General features: G+C 40.6%; 1 protein-coding gene across 4 annotated transcripts in view; it reads right to left on the minus strand.

Moving 5' to 3' along the window:
• Nucleotides 1–528: 528 nt before the first annotated feature.
• Nucleotides 529–26,530, minus strand: part of mgst2 (microsomal glutathione S-transferase 2) — a 76,898-nt gene continuing 50,896 nt past the window's right edge. For 3 of the 4 annotated variants that reach the window (XM_063045074.1, XM_063045071.1, XM_063045073.1), the window contains 4 exons: nucleotides 25,457–25,552; nucleotides 20,829–20,899; nucleotides 2,090–2,171; nucleotides 529–810 (listed from right to left, as the gene is read on the minus strand). In XM_063045074.1, coding sequence (XP_062901144.1) covers nucleotides 675–810; nucleotides 2,090–2,171; nucleotides 20,829–20,899; nucleotides 25,457–25,552 — 385 coding nt within the window. In that variant the 3' untranslated portion in view covers nucleotides 529–674. The remainder of the gene's footprint in view (nucleotides 811–2,089; nucleotides 2,172–20,828; nucleotides 20,900–25,456; nucleotides 25,553–26,530) is intronic. The other variant, XM_063045072.1, reaches the window with a different exon arrangement.

The raw sequence follows: 26,530 nt of genomic DNA on the forward strand, positions 1-26,530 counted from the left end.
TACTTATTTATCTTTTGTATTTGCACAGTTTGTTGTGTTTTGCAGTTTGGTTGTTTGTCTGTCCTGTTGAGTGAGGTCTTTCATTGATTTTATTGTTTCTTTGACTTACTGTGCAAGAAACTGAATCTCAGGGTTGTTTTTGGAAACATACATGTACTTTGATAATAAATTTACTTTGAAATTTGAGATGATCTATGACAGAACAATAGAAAGCTGAAGATTGCAGATGCTCCAACCAGGCCCTTTATCAATGTACCTGAGTACACAAAATATTTTGTCTAGAAAATTGCAGCAAGGACAAAACATATTAAATTGAGGGACTTTTTTTTGGATAGTTAGTGTATCGATATTAAAAGTTAGAGACAATCTAGGGACCAATTATTTTTATGTAGTGAATTTAAATTAATGTTAATTTACCTTGACTTGTTTCACCACCTGAATGCAATGAACAAAATTAATAAGCAAAATAAGATCAGGTTATCTTTTGTGCAGTGTGTTACAATGAGTTTTACAGACAAAAAGCACAGATTAAATGTTTTATTTGGCATCTTAATATGATGTATGTGAATTACAGATATTCAATGGATATTCATAAAAGGGTGTTTTAAATCATGCATTATTTGAAACTTAAAATATACAATAATCATCTGTATTTTGGCTCAACTGCCTGCATATCATAAAATCATTTTTTTGATCTTTTTCGCTATGTTAAAATCAAAATATTTGTCAAACAGAGAATTTGTGATTCCTCCAATACTCATACTGGCTAATATCAGCAGCACTGCTATACCGATTCTGAACCCAGGGAGCCTGAAAACAGAAATAACTGTATGAGGAAAAAGAATCACACAATGTCTTATCACAACTTATTTTTAAATACACTTGATGTTTTTGTAGTGCATGTTTGTTTCCATTCCCAGCTCACATTGGCTCGATGCTCGATGCACAAGTGTCTCACCTACTGTGGTCTAGGCTGTGAACTGAATACTGATAACCAAGTCTTCCCTATTGTTCTAAAGCAAGGAAAAGGCAAAAGAAGAAAAAAAATTATGGCTTTCCTTTAACCTAACTGCTAGCTTCTGTAGTGGTCATCCAATTGATATGTGGTGGGAATAGCAGATTAGAAAAGTCAGCAGGCAGCCTCTGGCCACACAAAAAAAAATGGATATGGTCTCAAAGATGTGCCCATTACTGGAAAATATAAGCTTACGAAAATGGGAATTCCCATTTTCCATTAATGGGCAACCACCTTTCAGTCGAAGGTTGAGACCTTCTAGAGTTTTGTGATAAGCTGGGCCTACGTTCCAGTGCAATATGGAATAGGCTCTGCTTTGCATTGCTCAGATGAAATGTTAGGGCCCCAACCAGCCTTTGAGCTGGGTATAAGGATCCTACTGAACCATTCCAACATCTTATTCATCAAGTAATAATGCAAAACCAATAGTTTGTTATTGATTCATTAACCATTTATACTGCCTAGATTGGGACAAGTTCATTCCTTAATTATTACATTGATCACAAAAATGTGATGGAATATTCTCTGTTTGCCTGGGGTAGCATATCAAACAATTCAAAGTTATACAGGGTAAAGCAGTCTGCTTGATCCATTTTAAACACACACTCCCTCCAGTACTACCTTACGTTGGCTTTAAAACCATTAACAAAATATACTCTAATTGGTCACCAGCATTATTTTCAACAACACCTACCAATTTATGACCATTTCTACCTCGAAAGACATGGGCAGCAGGAAGATGTAAACTTCAGCATTTCTGAATTCCCCAAGGAATTCCCTACCTCAACTTGGAAATATATAGCCAATCCTTCTTTATCACTGCATTAAAGTCCCAGAGACTTCTACCCAAAAGTTGTGTGGAAGTATTTTTCTCCATACTTTCTGAGCAGTTCAAAAAAATGACTTTCCAGATTTTCTCATAAGCAGTTTGGGATGGGAATTAAATGCCAACTTTGCATGACAGTGATGGCACCATTCCACCAGTGAACAAGAATCATTCAATATACCTGTACTGTACTCCCATTTGGATATCCCTACATGTAGGGAGAACCTACCATCAACTTAAACTCATACCTTCTCTTTGCTGACTTTGCATATTCATTAAAGTACATGAACCTGCTGAACAGGTACAGAAGGCCAACGATTGAGGCAATTTCTGAAAGAAGACAAAACATGTTTAAACAATCAAAGTCAACATAACTTGGCATGCTATTAATTATGAATGCTGCTATATTCAAGAGCAAAACTTTAACATTGCATTTTTGAGATACATTTAATAATCAATTCTTTAATAAACTTTGATCATGTTTGGTATCGTTAATCACAAAGCAGCGTAATGATCGTGAATTTTTACAGGAACGTTTGTGATGTAACAACTAGTTTTAACGTCTCTTGACCTGGAACTGGCCTCTGATGTAGAGAAAGTTCAGTTAGTGGCCAGTACTTCATTGTGATGCAGCTGTGAATGAATATCACACAAATATTAAACTCTACTAGACCACAACACTTTCCACAGTCAAATAGCATAATCCTGTATGTCCACAGTCAGTAATCCACTGTCAATAATCCTATATGTCTACAGTTAATAGTCCAATATGTTCACATGTGGAATGACAAGATGCACAAATGATAAAGTGCAGGTGATCCATGTAACCAAAGGGGGAAGGGGGAAGATTGTCCAGGAAAATTTGAATAAGAATCCATAAAAATATGAAGTGCCTGTGGTTTTAATTATGCAACCTAGCAATGAAATAGTTAAAAGTGAAATGTTTGCCTTATGGAATATCTTTGTAACAATTTTCGTGAAAATGCTATGTCAACAGAAGCTGTTCATGGTCGACCAGATTCACCTTAATCTCTGCAGGTCTAGACAATATCATGTCTCTGAAATAAAATAGCCTGTTAAATTATGCTGCTATGTCCATTCTGCCTAGACTCCCTCTGAGCTGACAGCAACCTGAAGACTTCAGACTGGAGGTTGACTGGAGAGAGGAAAGAATTTTAAAACACAGGCACAGGAGTAGGCCATATGGCCAATCCTGCCTGCTTCACTATTCATTAAATTCCTGGCTGATCTTCTACCCCAGTGCTACTCATCTTCATTTCACTTGATTCCCTCAGAATGTATGTGTGAGAGGGAGAGAAATGAGGGGGGTGCTGCTGGTGGTTGGGAAGATAAACACGACATGACTTACCGATCGGTGCCAGGATTTTTCCCTTCTTCAATGGAAGCATCTACTTTTACAACTCTACTTTACTTTAACCCAGCTTAGCCATATGACTGCAATTTTAGAATTACATTTAGTCCCTGAAATGAATTGAAATATGTCCTTCGTTTGAAACTAGATTTTAAAATGTGTTGGCATTTATTTTAATGCTGCAAAGTGAATGTTATAATTGGCATTCTAATGATAGATTTCTATTTACCCTACAGAAATCTATTTTATCCTCTCAGTTTTGTACCATGTGTCCTGCTGATCAACTCCCTGTCACAATCTGGCCTTGAATAGCACTTCCTCCTGTTCGTCAGCCAGACTGTGGCTTAGTCACAAAACAAGGCTACATTAATAGTTATCAGCAGTCAGAACTGAACACAAAATGTTGTACTGTGGCTTATACAAAAGTCAATGATGTAGCAACTTACTGATGATACATTTAGTGTTACATTTAGTGCAAAGGTGACTACTTATGTCTCTGTTTGTTCTCTCATTCCCTTTCAGCCATAACTAGGCAAGTTGTGATGATTCATTCAAGCCATAAGGAACCTCAGATCTGAGCATTCACCTCCTGAAAATGAATTTTGGCAACCAAACAAATTAATTGGGGCAAGATTTTCTAGCTGTACCAGAAGAGAATGTAATTAGTAAGGGGATATCAGCTTGCCACATTAGATGTGCTTACATAACCTATGAAGTTTCCAACAGCTTTTATGCAAAGGGTTTAATTAAGAATCGTCTGAGCAAAAGTTTAAAAAAAATTATTGACAGCATCATATTGAGCTGCACCAAGTCCAAGATTCTGTGATGGCATGATTGAACAATGCTCCACATAGTGTAGTCCTGTGTTGCACATATTGTAGAAGCTCCAGGCTCAGTTGCCAAGTCATTGTGCATTAAACCGTGTGCCAACGAAGACCTAGGCAATCACCTCCCAAGGTCACACAACCTGCCCACACTGTGCGTCTCAGCTCGATTATGAAAAACGGACATTTGATGAAACATGGCAGAATTTTACCTCAAAATATCTGAACCATTGCAAGAGTAAGGCTGCAAAACCTAGAATGCGGTGGGGGCTGAAAACAATAGAAATGAATGCATTTTCTAACACTTGCTGCAATGGTTTATGACTTGTAACATTTCATATCAAAATGACCACCCACCAGTTCAACAAGGCTTTATGCAACATTTCACCAGTACAAAACCATCTTGTGAAAGATGATGGAACATTACTATATGAAGCAGAAATTTCCTTCAACTAAGTATTGAAAGATTGAGGCCATTAACCAGCTTCACTTCCTAACAAGTGATTTCATCTGCCTTCCTAATAACTGACTGAAACATTTCATAGAAACATAGAAAATAGGTGCAGGAGTAGGCCATTCAGCCCTTCGAGCCTGCACCGCCATTTATTATGATCATGGCTGATCATTCAACTCAGAACCCCGCCCCAGCCTTCCCTCCATACCCCCTGACCCCCGTAGCCACAAGGGCCATATCTAACTCCCTCTTAAATATAGCCAATGAACTGGCCTCAACTGTTTCCTGTGGCAGAGAATTCCACAGATTCACCACTCTCTGTGTGAAGAAGTTTTTCCTAATCTCGGTCCTAAAAGGCTTCCCCTTTATCCTCAAACTGTGACCCCTCGTTCTGGAGTACTTTGATTGACCCCAAGATGACTAGATCTCATCTCTGCATCATCACGACTCTTTCCCCCATCTCTGCCATAACCCCTGCTGATGAAACCCTCAGACTCCAATTCTAATACTCATCTGTAACCATCCCATTGCATTCTCTATACATTTGATGCCTTCTAAACTCTGCTGCTAGGATCCTGAACTGCACTAATTCCCTTTCACACCCATGCCTTCTACCTACGTTGATTCTCAGTTAAACAAATCCTCAACTTCTAAACCACTAGTGTTTGTCTCATCATCGCTATCATTGTCACAAGTCTGCAACTTCCGTGAAATTCTGTGCTCCTTCAACTTTTTGATTACCTTAAAAATTAAATCACTCCACAATTGGCAGCCATGTTTCTTACTCAAGATGTTCCACAAACCCTACACCTTTGCTCACCGCACATGACTTTATAAACCTTGCATGAAGTCTTATGGATTGTTATAATGTTAAGTGTTATGCAAGATGCTGTTTGGTGTATGTACATTTTCCACTGTTGAGATAGTAAGTAAAACAGTACATTAAATAAAATCCATTGAGCTTTTAAGCAAAAAAAATTCAGCCAAATACATTTGACACTAGAATTTTTGTTTAAACAATAGTTAACTCCTAATGACAATGACATACATTTACAAAATAATTTCTTGGAATTACACCTCCCTGGATTATCCATTTTGTTTGCCTTAGCAAATCCTTAGGATAAAATTCTGCCGTGTAATACTACTAATGAACATTCTAATTTGTGCCATGAGAAATTTTGAAAGAAATCTATCTCATTTGGGCAAGTTCCTTATTAAAATGATGGCAAGATATTAAAGCAGTAACATACATCCATCATTAATTTCACCAAGGACAATTTGATGTCTCTACATTTTGCACATGTCAATCATTGAGGTACTTTTTGCATTAATGCGAGGGATACTGTAGATTTGCAATGAAGTACTTCTCTTGCAGCACGTGCTGGTAATAACATGTTCTCATGCTAGGTACCATGCAGACAAGAGCGGAGCCTCCTGAACCCATTCACAAAATACCTTAAGTTTATATCTGGTTACCATGTTACCTAGTGATAGATTTTCCTCCCATTTGCTGGCCATGAAAATAAAAATGGCAATATAGTTTGCAGTTTTAGCCATTTTTTGTTACTGTTGGTTTAGTGAACGCTATTCACCAGTAACAGAGCGAGAGAGAGAGAAAGAACACATGAAAACGGGAGCAAGAATCGGCTCCTCAAGCCTGCTCAGTCATTTAATATGCCCATGGCCTCAGCCACTCTCTCTACCAGTTCCCTATAGCCCTCAATTCAAGATCTTTCAAAAATATATGAGAAAGTAGTACTGAGGTGTTTCATAGGGATGTGGCAGAAGGATTCATGATCAATTCCACCTATAACTGAGTCATCTGCTGCCGCAATATGACTACAGGATAAGACGTTTCTTGGGATAACAGATGTAGTGAAATAGTCTGTCAGAATTTCCGGCCTTGGCTCACACCTGGAGGATAGCCACTGCTGCAGGTACTATGGTGTAGGTGGGGTAGAATTCCTTTGTGGAATTGTTGCAATAACTTTCATAAATAAAGTAAAGGTGCAGAATTGGCTTCTAGCTGTAGGGAGAATATTGTCTCAGTGTAAAAGCTTACCAATAACTTATACCAATAATAACATCCCTTAAAAGGGATTCTCACATACTTTAAAGAACTGCGGCTAATGTGATGGAGGAATTACTGAGCCCTGGCAGAAATTAATTAACATCAGTGAGTACCATCTTTAACATGGGGTGGCCAGCACTGTTGTCATTCGACAGTGCAATTTATTTAGCTCCACAGTCTGTCAGGCATGGCAACTCCTTTCTGTCATCTCTCCCCGAGATGATATCAGCACTTGGAATATAATCAGAGAGAGGGAGAAAACGCTGCAAACTAAGTCGTTAATCTAAGACAGAATTCCTTGTCAACTTTTTCAAAAGCTTCATTGATGGAGATAAATCTTTAAATATTGTTGGCGACCACACATTTGAGAGGAAATGAATTAGGATGGGCTGAAATTTTAATCTTAAATTATGATCTATTAATGGGGTGCTGCAGCACTGTGGTTAAGTTACTGGATAACTGATTTAGCGTCATGAGTTCAAATGCCACCATAGCCAACGGAGAAATGAAATTCAAGCAATTAAATAACAAGCTAGCATCCATGATGCTAATCATGAAAATTTTAATCAGATTATGGTTTTAGAACTTATCTGGTTTATTATGTACTTCAGGGGAAACAAAATCTTCCATCTTTCCTCCCCGGGACTATGTGCGTCTCCAAACCTCCCAAAGTGGTTGACACTTATCTGGTTTCTGAATGGCAGTCACCAAGTTCAGGGTCAAATGGGGGAGACAATTATACTGGCATTGCCAGCAATATTCACATCCCATAGAAATTTCAGATCTTTTCAGAAGAAATGCCAGATCTAGAGGATACTGAATGGGGTACCTTTATTCAAGGAGGGCAGCCAGGTAATTGCAGGCTTTTGACCCTGATACAATACCAATGGTAAGGAAATAACTGAAAATAAAGTTCTGAGAGATGAGATTAATCCACACTGGGAAAGGTGGGATTCAACAATGTCTTTGTCAAGGGAAGGTTCTGTCTGACTAATTTGATTGGATATTTTGTGATTAAGTGCATCAATAAGGATTATGCAGTCAATGTAATCTACATGAACTTCAGTAAGGCCTCTGTAAAGGTCTATTATACGAGACTAGTTCAAAAGGAAGAGTTCATAGGATCCAGGCAATTAGGCAGATTGGATCTGAAAGTGTTTGTAGATCTTTGGAAGTTGTTTATTTTTTTGACTGGAAACCTGTGACTAGTGATGTTTTGTAGAGAACCTTGCTGTTTCTTCTATATACAGTTCTGTGCAAAAAAAATTCTGTAAAGCAAAGATGCTTTCAAAAATAATGAAATGAGAAGTATCTAAATGTCAAAAAATTACTATTAAGAGCAATAAACAGTAAAAAAAAAACTAAAACAAATCAATATTTGGTGTGACCACCCGTTCCCTTTAAAACTGCATCAATTCTCTTAGGTACAGTGTCGTGCAGTTTTACAAGAAAATTGGCTGGTGGGTTGTTTCAAGCATCTTGGAGAACTTGCCACAGTTCTTCTGCAGACTTTGGCTGTCTTGCTTACATAAAACATAGAACAGTACAGCACGGAACATGCCATTCAGCCCACAGTGTTGTGCCAAACCAGCTAAAAAGCAAATCAAAAACACAAACACGAGTCCCTCCTACCTGCACCACGTCCAAATCCCTCCATCTTCCTTACATTCATGTGCCCATCCAAACGTCTCTTAAAAACCTCTCATTTATTTGCCCCTACCACCATACCAGGCAGTGCATTCCAGGCATCCGCGATTCTCCAATAAGAAAGAACTTACTCCTCACACCCACCTTGAACCTACACCTCTCACCTTCAATGCATGCCATCTGGTATTAGACATTTCAACCCTGGGGTACAGATACTCTCTGTCCACTCTGTCTATGCCTCTCACAAACTTCTATCAGATCTCCCCTCACCCTCCAACACTCCAGAAAAAACAACCCAAGTTTATCCAACCTCTCATGATAGCACATGCCCTCTAAACCAGGCAGCATGCTGGTAAACCTCTTCAGCACCCTCTCGAAAGCCTCAACATCCTTCCTATAGTTGGGCAATCAGAACTGTACACAATACTCCAGATATAGCTAATCAGAGTTTTATTAAGTTGTAACATAACCTCCTGACTTTTGAACTCATTGCCTCTGCTAATAAAAGCAAGCATTCCGTAAGTCTTCATATCAGCCTGTGTAGCCACTTTCAAGGAGATATGAACTTGGATCCCAAGATCTCTCTACTCAGCAACACTGTTCAGGACCTTGCCCTTAACAGTGTACTGTCTCCTTGATTTTGCCCCACTGAGGTACCACACCTGATATTTATCTGGGTTAAACTCCATCTGCCATTTCTTAGCCCATATCTGCAGCATCATACTGTATTCTTTGCCAGTCTTCTACACTATCTGCACCTCCACCAATCTTGGTATCATCCGCAAATTTACTAACCCACCCATCTACATTTTCATCTGGGTCACTTATATACATATACAAACCCCATTTCCAGAAAAGTTGGGATATTTTCCAAAATGCAATAAAAACAAAAATCTGTGATATGTTAATTCACGTGAACCTTTATTTAACTGACAAAAGTACAAAGAAAAGATTTTCAATAGTTTTACTGACCAACTTAATTGTATTTTGTAAACATACACAAATTTAGAATTTGATGGCTGCAACACACTCAACAAAAGTTGGGACAGAGTTAAAATAAGATTGAAAAGTGCACAGAAAAGTCATGCTACTGTGACAATTATAGCTACCTGGACTCGGGAGTACTTCGGAAAACCATTGTCACTCAACATAGTCAGTCGCTGCATCCAGAAATGCAACTTGAAACTGTATTACGCAAGGAGGAAGCCATACATCAACTCTATGCAGAAACGCCGGTCAGTTCTCTGGGCCCGAGCTCATCTCAGATGGACCGAAAGACTGTGGTACCGTGTGCTGTGGTCAGATGAGTCCATATTTCAGCTAGTTTTCGGAAAAAATGGGCGTCAAGTTCTCCGTGCCAAAGATGAAAACAACCATCCAGATTGTTATCAGTGAAAGGTGCAAAAGCCAGCATCTGTGATGGCATGGGGGTGCATCAGTGCCCATGGCATGGGTGAGTTGCATGTATGTGAAGGTACCATTGACTCTGAGGCGTATATTAGGATTTTAGAGAGACATATGTTGCCATCAAGGTGACGTCTCTTCCCGGGACATCCATGCTTATTTCAGCAGGACAATGCCAGACCACATTCTGCACGGGCTACAACAGCGTGGCTTTGTAGACACAGAATGCGTGTGCTTGACTGGCCTGATGCCAGTCCAGATCTATCTCCTATTGAAAATGTATGGCGCATCATGAAGAGGAGAATCAGACAATGGAGACCACGGACTGCTGAGCAGTTGAAGTCTTATATCAAGCAAGAATGGACAAAATTTCCAATTGCAAACCTACTACAATTAGTATCCTCAGTTCCAAAATGATTAATAAGTGTTATTAAAAGGAAAGGTGATGTAACACAATGGTAAACATGCCTCTGTTCCAACTTTTGTTGAGTGTGTTGCAGCCATCAAATTCTAAATTTGTGTATGTTTACAAAATACAATTAAGTTGGTCAGCAAAACTATTGAAAATCTTTTCTTTGTACTTTTGTCAGTTAAATAAAGGTTCATGTGAATTAACACATCACAGATTTTTGTTTTTATTGCATTTTGGAAAATATCCCAACTTTACTGGAAATGGCGTTTGTATACACAGCAGAAGTCCCTGCTAATTACAGCCCTCCAGCTCAAATAAGTCCCTTCAATCATTACCCTCAGTCTTCTATGAACAAGCCAGTTCTGAATCCAAACAGCCAATTCCATAAGACAAAGAAGCAGAATTAGGCCATTTGGCCCATCAAGTCTGCTCTGCCACTTAGTCATGGCTGATCCCCTTTTATCCCCTCCTCAACCCCACTCACCGGCCTTCTCCCTTTGATGCCATGTCTAATCAAGAACCCATCAAGCTCTGCCTTAAGTACACCCAATGACCTGGCCTCCACAGCAGCCTATAGTAATAAATTCCACAAATTCACCACCCTAACACTAAAGAAATTTCTCAGCGTCTGTGTTTTAAAATGGAAGCCCCTCTTTTCTGAGGCCGTGTCCTCTTGTCCTAGGCTCCCCCGCCATGGGAAACATCCTTTCCACATCTACTCTTAGGTCTTTCAACATTCAGAAGGTTTCAAAGGGATTCCTCCCTCATCCTTCTAAATTCCAGTGAGTACAGACCCAGCTATCAAATGTTGCTCCTATGATAACCCTTTCATTACTGGAATCATCCTTGTGAACCTCCTCTGAACCTCTCCAATGCCAGCAAATTTTTTCTTTGGCGAGGAGCCCAAAACTGGTCACAATATTCAAGGTGAGGCCTCACCAGTGCCTTATAAAGATTCAGCATCACATCCCTGCTCTTGTATTCTAGACTTCTTGAGATGAATGCTAACATTGCATTTGGTTTCCTCACCATCAACTCAAACTGCAACTTAACCTTTAAGGTGTTCTGCACAAGGACTCCCAAGTCCCTTTAAGTCTCAGATTTCTGGATTTTCTCCCCATTTAGAAAATAGCTTGCACATTTATTTCTTCCAACATTGTATTTCACTTGCCACTTTTTTACCCATCCTCCTAAACCATCTAAGTCCTACTGTAGCCTACCTGTTTCCCCAACACTACCTGCCCCTCCACCAATCTTCATATCATCTGCAAATCTGGCAACAAAGCCATTTATTCCATCATCTAAATCATTGATATACAACATAAAAAGAGGTCCCAACACCGACCCTGCAGAACACCACTAGTCACTGGCAGCCAACCAGCAAAGGATCCTTTTATTCCCACTTGCTGCCTCCTACCAATCTTAGCTTGGTGGAAGCAGCCTCGTGTGGCACCTTGTCAAAGGCCGCCTGAAATTCCAAATATACAGCATCCACTGCATCCACTTTATCTATCCTACTTGCAATCTCCTCAAAGAATTCCAACAGGTTTGTCAGGCAAGATTTTCCCTCAAGAAAACCATGCTGACTTTGTCCTATCTTGTCTCGTGTCACCAAGTACTCTGTAACCTCATCCTTAACAATTGATCCAACATCTTCCCACGCACTGAGGTCAGGCTAACTGGTCTATAAGTTCCTTTCTGCTGCCTTCCTCCTATCTTAAAGGGTGGAGTGATATTTGCAATTTTCCTGTCCTTTGGCACCATGCCAGAATCCAATGAGTTTTGAAAGATCATTTCTAATGCCTCCACAATCTCTACCGCTACCTCTTTCAGAACCCTAGGGTGCAGTTCATCTGGTCCACGTGACTTATGTACCCTTGGGTCTTTCAGCTTTTTGAGCACCTTCTCCCTTGGAATAATAAGTGCACTCACTTCTCTTCCCTCGCACCCTTCAAAATCTGGCACACTGCTAAGTGTCTTCCACAGTGAAGACTGGTGCAAAATACTCATTGAGTTCATCTGCTGTCTCCTTGTCCCCCATTATTATTTCTACATTTCTCCAGTCTCATTTTCTAGCAGACCTATATACTCTCTCATCTGACGAAGGGTCTCGGCCTGAAACGTCGACTGCACCTCTTCCTATAAATGCTGCTTGGCCTGCTGCGTTCACCAGCAACTTTGATGTGTGTTGCTTGAATTTCCAGCATCTGCAGAATTCCTGTTGTTTACTCTCTCATCTCTTTTTTTTTTACATACTTGAAAACGCTTTTACTATCCTCTTTGATACTATTTGCTAGCTTGCTTTCATATTTCATCTTTTCCCTTCTAACGAGTATTTTAGTTGCTTTCTGTAGGTTTGTAAAAGTTTTCCAATCCTCTGTCTTCCTGCTAATTTTTGCTTTGTTGTATGCCCTCTTTTTTGTTTTTACATTAGTTTTGACTTCCCTCATCAGTCACAGTTGTACTATTTTGCCATTTGAGTATTTCTTTGTTTTTGGAATACATCTGTCCTGCACCTTCCTCATTTTTCCCAGAAACTCATGCCATTGCTGCTCTACTGTCATCCCTGCCAGCAGCTCCTTTTCACCGCTCATTACATGGATCTTAATTTTCTGGATTAGCCTCCCAAGAGGGACTTTGTCAAATGCCTTACTAAAATCCACGTAGACAACATCCACTGCCCTACTCTTCCCAGTCGCTCTCATCACCTTGTCAAAAAACTCAATCACGTTGGTAAGGCATGACCTGCCCTGCACAAAGCCATGATGACTCTCCCTAATTAGGCCATGGATTTCCAAATGCTCATATATCCTACCCCTAAGAATTTTCTCCAGCAATTTCCCTACAACTGACTTGTTATTCCTTGGTCTATAGTTCCCAGGATTTTCCCTTGTTCCCTTCTTAAATAGAGGTACAACTTTAGCAACTCGCCAGTCCTCCGGGACCTCGCCTCTGGCTAGAGAGGACACAAAGATATTGGTCAAAGGCCCAGCAATTTCATCTCCTGCCTCCTTCAATAACCTGGGGTAAATTCCTTCAGGCCCTGGGGACATCCACGTTAATACTCATTTGGAGGACCAACTCTTCTTCTTCTTTGACCTCTGGAAACCCAACATATTTATACCATCAGCACTGATCTACAGATCTTGGATATCCTTTTCCATGGTAAATACTGAAGCAAAGTACTCATTAAGTACCTCACTCACATTCTCTGCATCCAAGCAAATGTTCCCCCTTTATCCTTGAGTGGTCCCACCCTCTCTCGTTATCCATTCACTTGAAGTATGTACAGAATGCCTCAGGATCCTCTTTAATCCTACTGCCAAGGACTTTTCATGAACTCCCTCCTGGCTTTCCTAATTCCCTTCTTTGGTTCCTTACTGGCTTCTTAATTCTTGAAGGCGGTAACACACAAATAAGGTGGTTATGAAGACATGTGAGATACTTCCATGATTTCTTTCACTGAAACATAGATTATAAGAGCAAGAAGGTTATAGTGCCACCAGGTAAAACATTGGTTAGACCACAGCCTGAGTATTACGCATATTTCTGGTCACCGCACTGTAAGTGAAAAAAGTGTTTATATTATTGAGAATGCAGGAGCGATTCACTAGCACACTGCCAAATTTGTGGATCAAGTGTTTCAGATATGAGGAGAGATTTGGGTTAGCTGAGGGGGGAAACACAATAATGGTATGCCAGACTGAGGGGGCATAGAGATGGTGAGAAACACTTCCACTTAGCAAAGGGGTCTGTAACTAGAAGGAGCTGTAAGGGGTAGAAGTTTTTGAAGGGACTGGAGGAAGAATCTTTATTCTCATCAGAGAGTGGCTGAGGTCTGGAACCCTGTGTCTGATGAGATGATGGAGGAAGCAGGTACTTTCACAACTTTCAATAGCTATTTGAAATGATTTGGCACAGAAGCTATGGACTGAGTGCAGGAAAGAAGCATTTATGTAGAAAGGTGACTGAATGACATGCTTCTATGCTGAATGGCTCTAAGTGGTACCATGTTTGATTTGTCTTAATCTTAGGGATCCTATGGATATTGGTCACACTTATGAATCATTAGAATGATTATTCTTGAATTCAAAAGTAAATAGGGAGGTAGGAATATCACTAGAGAATGTGATGTTGTCTTTGAAAAAGTTCGAAATACACTTACTATCAAAAGTATGTACACTATAAACAGTCTAGAGATTCATCTCCATACAGGCAAAACTTTCAGCTCATTTACTTATTTAGTGGCGTTGGTGATGGCATTAATGGAATGACATAGGTTGAAATTTGGAAATTTACTCTGCGATATTAAACTGGAATTAAGAATAGGAAGAAATCCATGTTGAGCTTGATGTGAAAGGAGGGAGATACTGTGGCTGGAAAAAACCTGGCTTCACTGGAAGGGCTCCCATAGTGCAACTTTGATACTTATTACGTGGGGGAACATTAATGCAAACTAAACTATTTAAAAAATGTGTCTCAGGAAATTTGCTTAGGTCTATGATAACAATGGCTTCATCTTATCATGGGCTGTGACTTGAAAGAGCACGCATCATCCGCTTTCATGTCATGTCATAAGAGTATTAAAGTCATACAGCATGGAAATATGTCCTATGGCTCAGCTGGTCCTTGCTGACTGAGATGCCCTATCCAGGTTAGTCCAATTTGACACTGTTTGGCCCATAATCTTCTAAATCCTTCCAATCTGTTTACCTGTCCAACTATTAAAACTTGCCGTTGTGTCTACCCTAACCACTTCCTCTGGCAGCTCATTCTGCAAAGATGACAACCTTTGTACAAAAATGTTGCCCCCATAAGTTCCTCTTAAATCTTTTCCTCCTAACCTTAAACCTCTAGTCCTTGACACTCAAATTCTGGGAAAAAGACTGCCTGCCCTTCATGATTTCATACATCTCTATAAGTTCACCTCTTAGTCACTTAACTTCTCAGAAATAAAGTGTTAACATGTTCAACCTCTCCCTATTACTCAATCCCTCAAGACCTGGCAGCACCCTGGTAAATCCTTTGTGCACCCTTTCCAGTTTAACAACATCCTTCCTACAGCAGAGTGACTAAAACTGATCACAATATTCCAAGTGTGGCCTCACTGCCAACTGCACCATGAACTCTCAACGTCCTGACTAGTGAAGGCCATCCTGTCTGCCTCCCTCTGTTCTACAAGACTCCCCAGGGCACTGTTCACTCTAAGCTGCACAGCAGTGCAATAACTGAAATGCTCCCATATACATAGCCTTTTTGCCGCACAGCCGGAATATTCTTTTATATAATGTTTTATTAAAGTGCCGCACGTTTTTCGGGCCATACAAAAATGGTTGATCTGCACAGCTATAAAACAAATTAGATGGAACACTGCCCCAGGGCTATGCTGTTACTGTGAATGTCCTACCTGGATTTGACTATCTAAAATGCAACACCTCACACTTAACTCACGTTCTATTTGCCATTCCTCAGCCCACTTACTCAGCTGATTAAGATTTGCCTGTAATTTTTAATGTTTCTTCATTGTCCAGAGCACTATCTGCAGACTTATTAATCATGTCGTTAACATGCTTCATACATTTTATGCAAATCATTAATATAGATGACATAAAAAATGGGCTCAGAACTGACCCAAAACACACAATCAATCACGGACTTCTCGTCTGGGAAACAACCTTCTCTGCTTTCTATCATCAAACCAATTGTCTATCCATTAACATTGTTCCCTGGATTCCATGCAATCTAACCTTCCAGAGTCTACCAAATGAAACTTTATCAAAGGCCTTACTGAAGTCCATATAAACTATATCTACAACCCTTCCCTCATTAACTTTATCACCTCATCAAAAAACTCAATCAAGTTCATGAGACATGATCTCCCATGCTGTCTACCCCTAACCAATCCATCTTTCCAGATGTACTGTATGTATTTCTTACCCACCAGGATCCTCTCCAGTAATTTACCTACCAGCAATGCTAGACTGATTGACCTATACTCCCAGGTTTTCTTTGCTGCCCTCCTAAAGGCACAATATTCACTTTCCTCCAGTCTACACTGGATCTCACCCATGGTTAATGGAGATGCTAATATCTCAGCCAGAGTTTAAACAATTTCTTTTCAAGTCTCCCATGTGTCGTTGGATAAGGCTGGTCAAGTCCTGGATACCTGTCTAGCTTCGTACCTTTCAAGACATCCAGCACCTCCTCCATTGCAAAGCTAATGAGCTCCAAGACCTTCCCATTTACTTTTCTAATTCCAAAGTTTTCATTTCTCTTTTTCTATGAAGAGAAATATTCATTGAGGACCTTACCCATTTCTGCAGCTCCGTGTCAAGGTGTTCCCTTTGGTCCTTGAGGACTCTGTAACTCCTTTTCCCTTAAAATACTCCTATAATCTCTTTGGATTTTCTTTAATCTTCTCTGCCAAAGTAGTTATCTCATGCCTGTTTCCTTGCTTGATTTCCTTCTCGAGTATTCTTCTGCATCCCCTGTACTCATCTGGGGATTCATTTGATCTCAGCTACTTGTAACTGACCCATGCCGCCTTTTTTCTCCCAGCAAGGACCTCAATATCCCTCATCATCCAGGGTTTCAGCATTGCCCTTCATTCTAACGGGAACATACAAACCTTGAGCTTTCACTGCCTCACCTTTAAAAGCCTTCCAGTTGCTTGTGGTTCATTTGGCTGCAAACAAACTACTCCAATCAGATATTTGCAAGCTCTTGTCTCATACAGTCAAAACTCACCTTGTTCCAATTTAGAACTTGAACTTGTGGTCCAGTTCTGTCCTTTTTCATAGTTATTTTAAAATTAATAAAACTATGGTCATTTGTCTTAACGTTCACCCCCACTATCACCTTAATCACTTGCCCCACCCTAATACCCAAGAGTAAGATGAGCTTTGCCCTCTACGTAGAAAGGCCCTCTATCTATTGCCCAAGGTAATTTTCCCAGGTACACTTAATGAATGTCACCTATCTAAGCCCTTAACAGTCTGGCAGTCTAACCCCTACTATGCTAACCCAATCTCCCTGCAAATTTGGTTTTTTAGCTCACATTGAGTACTTGGATGCCAATAGCACAATCCCACCGATGTGGACCATTCCCTTCTTATTTCTCAGCTCCACCCATAAAGCCTCACTGGATGATTCCTCAGTAATTTCAAAGTAACTCTGACTTGTGCTGTGAAATTTGGAATATTAAGCTGCCAGCTCTGTCTCTCTTGTAGCCACGTTTCTGTAATGGCTATAATATCCCAGTCCCACAGAACTATATAAGCCCTAATTTCATCTGCTTTGACCTTCTGCAACAAAATAATTATAATTTAATCCAAATTGACTTTCCTTGCTCCTGGCCATTCTCCAGACTGTCATACCTGTTCAATTAGGTATCAACGACTTTTGCATCACTTTCCAGCCTCTTCTTTGCCTCCTTGATGCTTGGGATCCTGCCCCCTGCCAATCTAGTTTAAACCCACCCTTACAGCACTGCTAAGATATTGGTACCCCTCCAGGTCAGGTGTAACCCACCCTTACAGCACTGCTAAGATATTGGTACCCCTCCAGGTCAGGTGTAACCCATCCTTACAGCACTGCTAAGATATTGGTACCCCTCCGGGTCAGGTGTAACCCACCCTTACAGCACTGCCAAGATATTGGTACCCCTCCGGGTCAGGTGTAACCCACCCTTCTTGTGCAAGCTACCTCTGCACTAAAGAGATTCTAATGGGCCAAAAATCTGGATCCCATCCCCTACGCTAATTTTGCAGCTACTGCTGCCTTCTCCTGAACAGCCATCCCACCAACAGTATCCAAAAATGGTAGACTTAGTTTCAAGGAGAATGGCCATGGGGAATCTTGCCCAAGTTGCCTACTCTCTTTTTCTTTCCTAATGTTACCCAGCTACTTTCTGCCTGTACCTCAAGTGTGACCACCTCGCTAAAACTCAGATCTATGAAACTCTCGACATATTGGATGATCCTGAGTGCATCCAGCTGCTTTGCACAGTCAGTCAGCAGCTGCAGCTGGACACACTCCCCTCAGGTGAAGTCCTCGGGGACACTGGCAGTCTCCCTGATCTCCCATATCCTTAGGAGGAGTATGTCACTGCCCTAACTGACATTTGAATGCTCTAAGACTAAAAAACTAAAAAGATAAATCATGCTTGTGAAATTATACAAATATACTGCATTCCAAGACAATCCTTAACCAGATGGTTATATCTGCTTCAGGATTAATTAAAAAGGATCCTGTAGTCTTAAGAACGGTAACTAATCACATGGTTCAACTCTCATAACTGTGTGCACAAACATTTGTTGATGCCATGAGTGAGTAACGTGTTGGCTAACCTTCATATCAGTGTTGGAAGCTCTCAGCCCGAAACGTCAACTGTTTATTCTTCTCCATTGATATTCTCTGACCTGCTGAGATCCTCCAGCATTTTGTGTTGATCTGCAGAATCTCTTGTGTTTATACATCTTCATCATGGTAGGCCAGAAGAAGCTCATGGACACTAAAGGCTAACTATATCCTTGGCCGTTTCTGTGAATCCAAGTTGTGATCTAGATACTTTCTTTTTGGTCCAACAGGCACACCCACTCAATATGTTTACCCTCAGGCTAACCTGAACTGATTGCCTGCCTTACTGACCACCTCGTTTCTCTTTCCAAACCTATCTTTCCTAACCATTTTCTTGAAATAAACCCCACCCTGAATGAGTGCCATAGACTGCCTCTAGCCCTGCCACTGACTCTCACCTGCATGATCCAGCTGCTCTTTCAATGAACTCTCCCTCTAATTGTTTGAAATAACAACTCAAGGAGTATTGTACAAATCCTTTTCGATTGCTCACCTCGCGTGCCAAAAGATTGGGTGTAGTACTGTAGTGGTTAAATCACTTGATTAACAATTAATGTATCTACAAGTAAAAGCCCAGCATGAAACCACCTCAATGTGAGAAAACCCATCCTGGTTCATTATTGACTTGCAGGGAAAAATGGTCTTATCTGATGTGGCCTGCCTGAGCAGTCCCATAGCAATGTGGTTGACTTTTCATTCTTAATGTTCGGTCCATAAGTAGAATGGACTGGATTTCTCCAGATGGACAATGAAGTCTGATTTTGCTCAATCCTGAACAAAGAGAGCACATTATCAGTCTTAATCCGGGATCAGCAATCGAAAATCACGGTGAAAACATGGCGATAACTTCCGCCAAGGTTGGTGAACAGCAGCTTACAATGTTAGAGAAGGCCAGGATTTTTCAAACCTATTCTGCTGTGTCACACTGGGAAGTGCACTTACACACCACATCACTTTCTGAGAATCAAAAAAAAACTGCAGATGTTGGAAAAGTGAAATAAAAACAGAAAACACTGGAAAAACTTAGCAGTTCAGAGAACCGGTTAACATTTGAGTTCTGATGAAGGGTCTTCAACCAGAAATGTTAATGGTATTTCCTAGCCTGCTGAGATTTTACAGCATTTTCAGAGAACAGTGGAAAAGTTAAATATCCTTATTCTACTTTGGTGCTGTTTTGTCAGCCCCCTGCAGAGCCAAGTTAAAATGTAGAAGGGAATACAGAGTTATTTTATCTTCAACTGTGGTGCTCTCCAGAAGCACAATGGCTCTGCAAGTAAAGCTCACAGTCTTGCGACCTGGTTTAATCCAAATCTTCGGGGCTGTCTGTACGAAGTTTGTATATTCCCTGACTATGGGTATTTCCATAAGACTATTAGACTACAAGATATAGGAGCAGAATTAAGCCATTTGGCCCATCGAGTCTGCTCCTCCATTTTATTGTAGCTGATCCATTTCCCCCTCACCCCCATTCTCCTGCCATCTCCCCATATCCTTTCATGCCCTGACTAATCCAGAATCTAACAACCTCTGCCTTAAGTATACCCAATGATTTGGTCTCCACAGCAGCTGTGACAATGAATACCACAGATTCGCCACTCTCTGGCTAAAGAAATTTCTCGTCTCCATCCTAAATGGACATCCTCTATTCTGAGCCTATGTCCTCTGGTCTTAGACTCCACTAACATAGGAAATATCCTCTTCATGTCCACTCTATCGAGGCCTTTCAACATTTGATAGGTTTCAATGAAATCCCCATTCATTCTTCTGAATTGCAGTGAGCACAGGCCCAGAGCCATCAAACGCTCTTCATATGACAAGCCTTTCAATCCCCGAGTCATTTTTGTGAACTCCTTTAACCCTCCCCATTGTTAGCACATCCTTTCTTCGATAAGGGGCCCAGAACGGCTCACAATACTCCCTGTGAGGCCTCGCCAGTGCTTTATAAAGTCTTGACATTATAACAGCCTTGCTTTTATATTCTGGACCTCTCAAAGTGAATGCTAATATTGCAATTACTTTCCTCACCACAGACTCAACCCACAAGTTCATCTCTAAGGGATCCTGCACAAGGACTCCCAAGTCCCTGTGCACCTCAGGTTTTTGAATTTGCTCTCCAGTTAGAAAATAGATAAACAGTTTTATTTATTCTTACCAAAGTGCATGACCATATACTTCCCAACACTATATTCCATCTGCCACTTCTTTGCCCATGACGTTGATGGGATTGCTCCAAATGCTGCCATGAACTTGACGGGCCAAATGGCCCCCAGTATCATGGAGACTTATAATATTATGAGAAATTAACCTTCCCCTACAATAGAGCATGTGTTCAGCTAGGCATACTGCTCAAGAAATTAGTGGAATATGTCTTGCAATCAAACTAACCAAATACAAGTCTAAGCGATGGAGAAGCTCTGTTGTTAATTTTAGATAACTACTGCTCACCTTGATTGAAAAACAGTCCAGAACTCCATAACACAATCAAGAACATGGGATAGAATTCAACCGAGTTCTGCCTGTATAGATTCAAACATATAACAAACATTAAATTACAAAAGACATTTCCTTTAAACAGCTCATCAAACCTTCACTCTTCTGAAGGTGCTGACTTATTCTTCGAATTTCTTTGGTGGCACAGGCTGGAACCCCCACCCTTATCTGAAAGTACCTGATCAGGCTGTTTTAAAGAATGAGGAGTTATGTGGAATTGAAGCTGATGCAGGAAGGTTACTATGGAACTGGGATTCTTTTAGACTTCACTATATTTACTTAGAGAGGTTTAGCAATTTGTGGTCAGAAACAGGGAACCATGGCTGATTTGTTCTGGGTTATCAACAACAATGAGATGAATACAAACTTGCTAATTTCTGTTGACATTTCCACAAGTGGGACATCAAAACAACTATTCAGAAGTCTGATATGACGCATAGTGAAACTTCTAGGAATGTATGTCTTAGCAGCTGTATCTTTAGTGCCTTTAGTAAAGGGCGGGTGCTGTACTGTTAAGGTTGCAACCTGTCGGACAAAACACTAGACCAATGTCCACTAGGCCTTCTCTGTAAGCATAAAACAGCCCATGGTATCATTTTGAAAGAGAGTTAGAGTCTATATTTATCCTTCACTCAACCTAGCCAAATTAGATTATTTGGTCATTGCTGTTGAGGGGAAACGTACTGTGTGCAAATTGGCGGCAGTATTGCAACACAGAATATACTTTAAACATGGTTCACCGACTGCAAAGAATTGGGCACCACCCAAGTGCAAGTGTCCCTTTTAATGTGACAACTGAAGTTTAACTGGAAATGTTATGTTTGACATTTGTATTCTGACATCCTCAGGACTAGGGTATTGAAAGCAATACACAACATCATCCATATCCAAGGAAGTCCTCATCCTCAGAATTAGAGTCTTGAAAGCAATACTACAATGTCCATATCCAAGGAAGAAAGAAATGGGGAAATTAGATCACTTTTCACATTACTCAAATTAATCTCTCAGTGCGTTAAGCTTTGAATAGGATTGCAGATTCCAAGCTACATGATATCTCTAATCATAAGCACCACCCTACTTGGAACAGGCAGCTTCAAGATGGGGCAAAGGAAAGAAAACTGCAAATAGTCTTTAAATAGTCACTAGTATGAGATGGGAACAGGAAGCCACACTTTGGTAAAAATTATGAAAAGGGTAATTATTGGCCATGAAAGATTACAAATCAAATGCATTTCCCACTTGAGACAATCAGATCAGAATAAGACTTCCATATTTATTCTGCCTGGGAAAACACTTGCATGAAATAGATTTAAACAAATTGATAAAGATATATTTATTATAACTTTACCGTGACTTCCAATAAGATGGTGGCCCCTCGGGAGCCAACCAAAGATCTTTTTGTCTTTTTTAAGCATCTTTTTTATGCCCACAAGACAATGCTGGATATTAGGAACTTATAGTACTGCAGGTGTACCCCATCAGTGAGCTGCTCATTGGTGGAGGAGTTAGACGAGTTGGACCTGATACTGCCTGCTACAGAGAGCCTTTGGAGCAGTGTGCGAAAGCAGTGGGCAGTCTAACAGCAAGTGATTGTCTGGGGTCTTTCTCTTACAATCGCAAGACCCTGTTAAACACCAGTAATGTAAAATCTGCAAATGCATCTCCATGTTTATTGGTGAGACAGACGGCAGGGGAGCTGCCTAGCTGCAGTTGAAGAGAGGATTAGGCCTCAAGCTGCGGGCTTGCCTGTTGCAGCAGTCCAGGAGAGGAGACGCTGGAGATGGAGTATGAGGCGTCCATGCTGGGTTGGGGGCTGGTCCCTCCTATAGGTGGTGCCACCCGGTGTTCGCTTTATGGAAGACAAACTGCATAGCGTTCATGCATTTGTATATTTATCTGTGGGCTGCTAAGACCTGCTTGTTCTTGCTGATAGCACCCATGCACCATCAATTTACAGGACATATCACTCGGGGACTTGGGCTATATACAGTCTGTATATTTTGTGTGACTGTATGTTTACTTGCTATCTTATATGTGCTATTTGCACTTTGTACTGTGTATGACTTTCGTACGTTGACCTTTGAGGAATGCTGCTACGTTTGGCTGTATTCATGAGTTTTTATGTATGAATGACATATAACTATGAACTTGAGAGATAAGTCTTGTATCTTAAATTGTGCTTGTATTATTTGGGCATGTAGCCATCACAGTGAAGTTACACACATGCAATTCATATTTCCGTGAAATTAAATCTTATGTTACCTAAAGAGTTTTTCAAAATTATTTACCAGCACTGTATCATTATATGGATATAACTCAATTAAAAGAAATGGGGCTGAGACATTAATTACTGGCAATCAAAGATTGCAGCTGTAAGCAAATAAAACAAACCATTCTCTCCATAGTCTGAGTAGGTAAAATAGTTTTCTTTCACAGACACCAAAAGTTCTCTTGTACAAGTAGCAATGGTGCTGAAGAGTTTTAATCCACATTCAGCCTCCTGCTCAATTCTAACTCAGTTTCCAGCTCCCAAGTTCTTCTAAATGACAGAAGATCAATTAATTCCACCTCTATTCCTTACCTGTCTTTCAGAGAAATCTTTGATCACTTCGTATTCAAGTCGGCTGCCCACATCCTACTAGGTAGCAAGTCCCATTTCACTATCACCATTATCTTTATCGACTTATGTTGGCTTCCACTTCTTTCATGGAATAAATAGGTCCTTTCTATTTCTGCAAACACCTCCAATCAAACTGGTTCCTTCCTTCTTTCCTCCACTCACCTTGTTGCTGGTAGCCACACTTTCTTTTCCTTGGTCTCCATCCTCCGGAATTTCCCCAGATCCTTCTATCTACATCCTCCAAGATCATCTTGAAACCAAAATTGCACTCATCCCATCTCAATTATAGAAACTGAAACGGTACAGCACAGTAAGGCTATTTGGTCCACAATGTTGTGCTGACCTTTAATCTACTCTTTGCTCCAACATAGCTTTCCATTTTTCTTTCATCCATGTGCCCATTTAAGAATCTCTTCAATGGTGCTAATGCACCTGCCTCCACCACCACCTCTAGTAGTGTGTTCTATGCACCTAACACTCTCTGTGTTGAAAAAACACCATCTCTGACATTCCCTCACACATTCTTCTAATCACCTTAAAATTATGCCCCTCATATTAGCCATTTCACCCTGGGAAAAGTCTCCTGTTATTCATGCTATCTGTGCCCCTTATCATCTTATACACCTCTAAAAATTCATCTCTCATCCTCAAACAAGAGAAAATCTGCAGATGCTGGAAATCTGAGCAACACACACAAAATGCTGGGGAACTCAGCAGGCCAGGCAGCACCTATGGAAAAGAGTACAGTCGATGTTTTGGGCCAAAATCCTTCGGCAGGACCTCTCACCCTCCTTCTCTCTAAAGCGAAAAGCCCTAACTTGCACAACATCTTCTTGTAAAACGTGCTGTCTAATCCAGACATCATCCTGGTAATCTCCTCTGCACCCTCCACATCCTTCCCATAATGAGGGGACCAGAACTGAACACGATACTCCAAGTGTGATGTAACCAGAGTTTCACAGAGCTGCAACATTACCTTTCCACTCTTGAACTGAATCTCCCAACTAATGAAAGCCTACATCATACAGTATGCCTTCCTAACTAACCTATCAACTTACACAGCAACTTTGAGGGATCTATAGATGTGGACCCGAAGATCCCTCTGTTCCTATCCCCAATCAGAGATCTCTGGAAAACTTTCTAATATTGGTCCCCTTTGGCAGGATGCCTTTTCTTTCATTGTACACTACCTCTTTGAAAACCCTTAAGATATGTTGCCCTCAATAAACTCGATATTCAGAAAGCTATTGGTGAACACTTTAACGTTACAATCTGTGTTTCCTCAGCACGAAACAAGATGTTCTCCAATGTCTAGCAAGTTTTCGCCATGAAATACCTTCTAAAAATTTCCCGTAACTGTCCTGAGCTAGGGCACAATGGCACATCCAGGAGAACTATTGCTCACAGCACCAGATATCTGACTTCAGTTGTTACCTCTAGTTATTTCTATGTGAAATTTGTGCATCTTCCCCGTGACTGCCTGGTTTCTTCCAACTATTTCAGCCTCCTCCCACATCCCAAAGGTATACGATTTGGTCACCTGGCCTCCATGAATTGCCAACTAGAGTGGAGATGATTGGTAGAATCCGGAGGGAACTGATACAATTTTGGGAGAATGTGTTATAAGGAAACATGTATGATGGAATGGGATTTCTCTGTGAGCTGGCATAGACTCAATGGCCAAATGACTCCTTTCTATATCAAAGGGAACATGGAAAAATGGATACTGGGAAATTAATTCAATCCTGGATACAGCCTCAAACTGCTAATCAACACAAATGGAAACAGTATTGCCAAGATATTGGATTGGATCCAATTAACTTCTCTAAAACTTTGTTGCTTGCTGTTCTCCCCCCACCCCACCCCAAAACAAAATGATAAATTGAATGAAAAGTGCTCTGAAAGGTACGACAGTAATGTCCCTTGCAGCGAATGAACTGATAGACTTGAGCTGTGTGCTTACCAGTGGCAGTTGCACAAGAACCTCCCGAAAGCCAAATTGATTACTGGAAAGCATCTCTTCCCAAGATGGCTATAGACCAGCTGCGTGAAAGGATGCCTTCAAGATGAGGGAAAGGGCAATGGTTGAGGGGGATGGTGGTGAACACATTGCAGCAATCCTACATGAGTGATCGGGCTCAAAATGATCATTTAGTCAGAAGCAGCTCCATGCCGCTGAGAGATGCTGAATAATCATTGAGGCAGAGATCACAGCGCAGTGCACAGACATACATAACATCTTAAAAAGGCTCTGTAATCATTAATGGGGGAAAAAAAACAAAGAGTTTGCAAAATGTGGCTGGCAGATGGTGTGTGCAATATATTGATCTCAGAACTGGGACTATGTCTCACTGGCAATCTTATTTGCTCCTTATTTTTGAAAATGTCATACGACATTCATTCTATGAACACAGGAGTTCTGTTTCTAGTTGGTGGTGAATGAAAGATCCTTTGCCAAATATGTTATAGTAAAGTTCAGGATTTGCTCTAACATGTCTGAAGAGCACAGTCCAATTTTAGAATGGTCATGGATTCACACAGATTACACCCCGTGTGATGTGCTTCAGGTAAAATCAATATTTGCATGTTAAATGCCTGTAAACAGGCTCAAATTGATCCAGTTTCTTGACACGTACGTGTGTGAAGATGTTGTCAGAGCAGCTTCAACCTCGGCTGCGATGTACTCTACAGCCAAGCAGCTACATGGAATTTACTGCTGAGACTCATTAATCAAGAATGCACACAGACAGCAGAAAGTTACCATGGTGCTGAATATCTTCAAGGAAGGAAGGCAAAAACATTGAAAATGTAATTGATTATTTACTTTGTACAATCGAAGATATATCAGAGAGCTTGTCCTTAAAGGGAAAGCAGATAACAAATGGAAGTATAATTCTTGTCAGGGACGTATAGCATTCTGATTGTTTTGTAAATGCCTATCCCAAAACCTATTATTCTGTATATCAGCCAGAGTCAAGGGGAACTTTAAGGCTGCGTTAATGAATGGGCAAACAGTTGTGAAGTGGTGGTGCTGATT

The sequence above is a fragment of the Mobula hypostoma genome, chromosome 4 (assembly GCF_963921235.1).
Source record: "Mobula hypostoma chromosome 4, sMobHyp1.1, whole genome shotgun sequence".
Lineage (NCBI taxonomy): Eukaryota > Metazoa > Chordata > Chondrichthyes > Myliobatiformes > Myliobatidae > Mobula > Mobula hypostoma.